This window comes from Drosophila mauritiana, chromosome 2L (assembly GCF_004382145.1).
Source record: "Drosophila mauritiana strain mau12 chromosome 2L, ASM438214v1, whole genome shotgun sequence".
Taxonomy (NCBI): Eukaryota; Metazoa; Arthropoda; class Insecta; order Diptera; family Drosophilidae; genus Drosophila; species Drosophila mauritiana.
Genome location: NC_046667.1, coordinates 19,264,061 through 19,269,254, shown reverse-complemented (window position 1 = coordinate 19,269,254; position 5,194 = coordinate 19,264,061). Strand labels below are relative to the sequence as shown.

Here is a 5,194-nt window from a genome sequence, read left to right as displayed (position 1 = left end):
CACGCCCCCTTTTCGATGGTGTCACTTGGTGGGTGTGGAGGGGGGCCGGGTGTCCTTGGTGGGTGGTGTACTGCTATGTGGGGCTCTGATTCAATTAACCGCGCGGGGAAAAAATATATGAATGCAAAGCAGGCGAACATGTGGCCCAGCGGGTGGCCCAGCGGGTACAGTTGCGCTGGCTCCGCCTAGCAATTATCCTGTCACAGCAGCAGAATCGATTGTTTAATTCAATTATAATAATTGTGGCATTTAATGCACGCACATCATCAGCCAGACAGACAACAATGGCGGCCGTGACACGTTAATTATGACAAGTGGGTGCCAAATGGGTGGCTGGGGACGTGGCAGGATGTGCCTGCCTCGCAAAATGGCGGCAGAGCAAGGACGCATAGTTGTGCAACTTATTTGCGGCTAACGGGGGTCAATTAAACTAAGGTTTCTCCGCACTAATCGCGTGTCCAGTGGATGCCAGCAGAGAGATGGGTGCTCAAAATCCTGCCAGAGCAGGACAACCCTATGCGCATGCAAATCGAGGGGTGTGTTCATGTGCCCGCTTACGGGGATTCCCCGAATATTGCCGCTCTAAGCGGGCACCGCAAAGCGGGCCAACTGCAGCCGGATTGAGGAGGGGGTGGCACTGCCTGCGCTCGCATTTTTTCCCCCCCGATTTTCCTTTTCCGCAGGCTGCAGGACCATATCGCCGGCTCGCTCGCACATGTCTGCTGGCAGCTCGTTTAGAGCAATTTGCTGGTTGATGTGCGGTGATTGCCGCAAACTCAACGCGACCGTCAACGAGCAAACAACATAAGCGCGCGCGCGGTCCAAGGACACGTATATATCCCGGCTGGCTGGCACATCCTGGCTCCGGTCTCCAACACTGCTCCTCCTGCTCCTCCTGCTCGGCCATCCTCCAGCGCAATGGCAATGCTTAATGAGGCCAGCTTGAGTCCTGCGGACGCACATGCTCACGCCAACGGCACCACGCCCACGCACAGCAAGGCGGCGGCGATGGCCAGTGCCACCACAATGCTGACCACAAAAACGCCGTTCTCCATCGAGCACATATTGTTTCAAAACTTAAATAGCGCCAGCAATAACAATAATAGTAGTGATACCAACGGCATCGCCGCAAACAGCAACAACTACGCGCCAAAGAGCAGCAGAAACGCGGTGAAAAGTGCCAGAAGCGCATTTGCCCACGACAATAATCCGCACAAACATCCGTCGCAACATTCGCATCCGCCGCAGTCGCATCCGCCTGCGTCCGCATCCGCATCCGCGACGGCTACTGCCCGCAGCAACCAGGCTGCGTCGGGTTACGCTGGCGAGGATTACGCCAAGTCCTTGCACAGCACTCCACGGTTGGTTTCCGAATTCCATGGCTTATTACTACTGCATTGAATTTTTAGTTAAAAACTTTAATTTAAAGCCCATATAAATGACTAGAAAAGTGAATAAGAGTTATTAAGCAGCGAAATAAGTGAGAAAAGAAACTAATATTAACTTTGTGGAATAACTAAACATTAAACATTACAATTCAAACAGGATCAATAGTAAATCCGACTTAAAGACACACTTCGAAATAGCATATGCCTTTCAGATCTCTCTTTGGTTTATGTTCTTTTAAATAATAGAATATTTTTTATAAGTTCAAAGATATTATGAAAATGGAATTGAAGTTTATCATAAAGCTTAAAGTATTTGTGGATATTTGTATTTAGGCATACCATCATAAAAATCACTATTGAACAAAAAGAGAATAGTTTAACATCGAAATACCAATAGAACCCTAATTGAACCCCTTGCTTCGTAGGTCCAACCACCACTCACGACATGGAGCTTCCCACTACAACGGAGATCAGATTTCGCAGCAGTTGGGATCTGGAGCGGCACAACACCCGCCGGTGCCTACGACTCAACCTCAACCTCCGCCTCCACCGCCCCTAAATGGAGGTAGTGGTGCATCCAATGGAGTACTCTATCCGAATGCACCCTACACCGATCACGGATTTCTTCAAATGACCCTCGGATATCTCTCGCCGTCGTCGGGCACCTACAAGTCCGTGGATCCCTATTTTCTATCACAAGGTGAGTTAGTGCTCGGTATTATAGAGATATGTTCCTAGATGCTTCTGATTTCCGCCTCATACGCGTTGGTAATAAGTTAAAGTCGAACTCATGGAAACTAAAAGTTAATTCCAGCTAGAGTTTAGCTAATCAAAAATTAAGTTGGACATAGCCTCATTAAAAAGCCAGCACAACATTTATTTTCACATTAAGAACTTTTTCAAAATTCAACCCAAATTAGTAGGACAACTGATGTTGAAGTGCAGATTTTTGTAGCCACATAGCTTCATTTAGGGGCACTAAGAACCGGAATATTCGGTGTAAATGGCCATCAACACCGAAAGTTTTCATTTGTTCCAACTATAACGAAGTTAACCAAATTTGGCATCCTTTGCCCTTCCAGCCAGCCTGTTCGGGGGAGCGCCCTTCTTCGGAGCGCCTGGCTGTGTGCCGGAACTGGCCCTCGGACTGGGAATGGGCGTGAATGCCCTGCGCCACTGCCGCCGGAGGAAGGCGCGCACGGTGTTCAGTGATCCGCAGCTGTCCGGCCTGGAAAAGCGGTTCGAGGGCCAGCGATACCTATCCACGCCGGAGCGCGTGGAGCTGGCCACCGCCTTGGGACTCAGCGAGACGCAGGTGAAGACCTGGTTCCAGAACCGCCGCATGAAGCACAAAAAGCAGCTGCGCCGGCGCGACAATGCCAATGGTGAGTACATTGATTCCATAATCTTCAGTTTTAGTCTAAATTTATAATGAGCAAATTAAATATTATGAAACTGATTAAATCAATTATCCTCCCTAAAATGTTATTAAATATTCAAAACTTTGCTGGCCTGTTAAGAACAAATAGAAAGAAAAAGAGCCGCTCAAGTTTTCCAACTTTTAGACAAAGAAATATTTGAGTTAGCAACTAAATTGTCAAAAGGCATTTCGGGCAGAAGTGGTCAGCGGTTTTCAAATTGGTCACAAAGCACCCAAAACTGGAGTGTGGAGTAGTTTCTTTGAGGAACTTTTGGACTATCAATTAGACCTTTTGGCTTTTAGCCAGCTCCTTGTGCTGCAAAAAGTTTTGCTCAAGTTTCTACGCAAATCAAATTAGTTCTAAATTTTGTGGAAATTTCTTTGACTCTTCCATGCCGCAGAGCCCGTCGACTTCTCACGCAGCGAACCGGGCAAGCAGCCGGGCGAGGCCACCTCCTCCTCCGGGGAGTCCAAGCACGGCAAACTGAATCCCGGATCCGTCGGCGGCACGCCCACTCAGCCCACGAGCGAGCAGCAGCTGCAGATGTGCCTGATGCAGCAGGGCTACTCCACGGATGACTACTCCGATCTGGAGGCGGACAGTGGCGACGAGGACAACTCCAGCGACGTGGACATCGTCGGCGATGCGAAACTCTACCAGTTAACATAGACAGTTCGATCGGGATGAGGACCTGGATCCTAAAGTAGTAAAGTTTTCGGTGTTTTTTAGTTGGGGAAATACAACTAAAATCAAATTTTGCTTATCAAATAATTTCAATTTGATTTACCAAATTTATTTGCTATTAGACAAGCAAAAAAGTTACAAAACAACACATATCTTATCAGCGCGACATGGTTATGCCTATTTCAAAATATCTATTATTACGATTTAGTAAGAACTATAGTTCCTTATAATTGTGGAAACTTACCCATGAGCTTCACATTTGAATTAATTGATTGATTTTCACAGATACCATTTAGCTATTCGAGTTGTTAAGAACTTGTCCAAAAGAAACAAAAACACCTATTTCAGTTTATATATTTTGCTATAATCATGGTTGTATTTCCCCCAGATATTTGAATTGAATCGAAAAGCCGTGTAAATACCAACGAGTTCTTGAACGAGTTTTCTAGTCATGTATTAAGTCTTAAACTAATCAAATTTAGTGATTGTATTCGAGAACTTCCATTTTAAGATACATTAGTTCCCTGCGACTTCTTATCCAGAACATAGCGCTTACAATAAACGGAACGGAGCGAATTACGCGAATGCTGGAAAAGTGTTACTGGGTGGGTGGTGCCCGCCCCTCGCCGGGCAATCAAATCCAATTGACAACACAAAGTAGCAACTAATATGGTTAAGCAGCGGGAATACTGATGTATGGGGTTGCCGCCTGCCACGCCCTGCGCATGTCCTGCCGCCCAAGTGGGCGGGCGGAAGCGGGTGGGATTGGATTGAACCGGGGTGGATGGAAATGCACTTAACAATGGCAAAATAATTGCGGGTTTTCAGACAGCCATTTTAGTGAGCCACCCATTGTCAAGTGCGGAGTGGAGTGAGCAGGTAAGAGTTAAATGTTTCAAATTGATTGGTAATTACGGGTTAGCAGGAATGCTCTCGAAAAAATTAATAGTTCACCCAATTAAGCCTTGGATGAAATGTAGCTATGTACATATGTTTATATGCATGTAGTTACTTTTTCGGTCATCAAAACCCAAGATCTATTTGTTGAGAGAAGTTATCATTTTAAGGTTGATACTTTGGACTGTAAAGTCTTTTCTTGACGTCAACGAGGCATATTCCAAATCTATTCTGGCTATTAAATGGCATATGTACATATGTTTGTAAATAATATGTATTTTTATAGATATTTCTTATTTATATGTATTTAGTGTGTTTGACTTATGCTCAACTTGGTAGACACGCTCTATTCTGTCGCGAATTAATAATAATTCGGAATAATATACAACCTAAGGTCGAAGCAATGACAAGGCGCAGTCGCTTTAGTCACTTGTACTTTCCCAGTAAATACAGAAACTAATAAGTAGTACTCCATGGCTTATCGTGCTATTGATAAGCCCAATGCGAAATAAACTGCTGGGGACGAGCCTCCCTCGATTATAAGGGGTTGGCAATAAAAATCACACACGCCACTCAGTAACTAAGCCCACTAAATGTTTTGATTTTAGACTCTTAGTTAGTATAACTCGAATTCCCATGGACCATTTAACAATACACTTGCTTCTTAAAATACTCTTGCAGTGAAGCTTCTAACTATGGCATTTTCATCGGTCCATCCTCCTCCGCTCTTCATATGTGGCTCCCTCTTGGTTTTGGAGCCATATGTCTGCAGCTTATGCTCCCCATCTGGACTTGGACTCTCTT

General features: G+C 45.5%; 1 protein-coding gene across 2 annotated transcripts; it reads left to right on the top strand.

The window, feature by feature from the left end:
* Positions 1–788: 788 nt before the first annotated feature.
* LOC117150811 (brain-specific homeobox protein) lies at positions 789–4,039 on the top strand. 2 transcript variants are annotated; one of them, XM_033317870.1, is made up of 4 exons: positions 789–1,361; positions 1,814–2,088; positions 2,471–2,773; positions 3,210–4,039. In XM_033317870.1, exons 1-4 carry the CDS (start codon positions 919–921, stop codon positions 3,476–3,478), a joined length of 1,290 nt encoding a protein of 429 aa, XP_033173761.1. In that variant the 5' UTR covers positions 789–918; the 3' UTR covers positions 3,479–4,039. The 2 variants fall into 2 exon arrangements, with proteins under 2 accessions (XP_033173761.1, XP_033173762.1); XM_033317871.1 differs by lacking the exon at positions 3,210–4,039 and having other exon boundaries at positions 2,475–2,649.
* Positions 4,040–5,194: the final 1,155 nt, after the last annotated feature.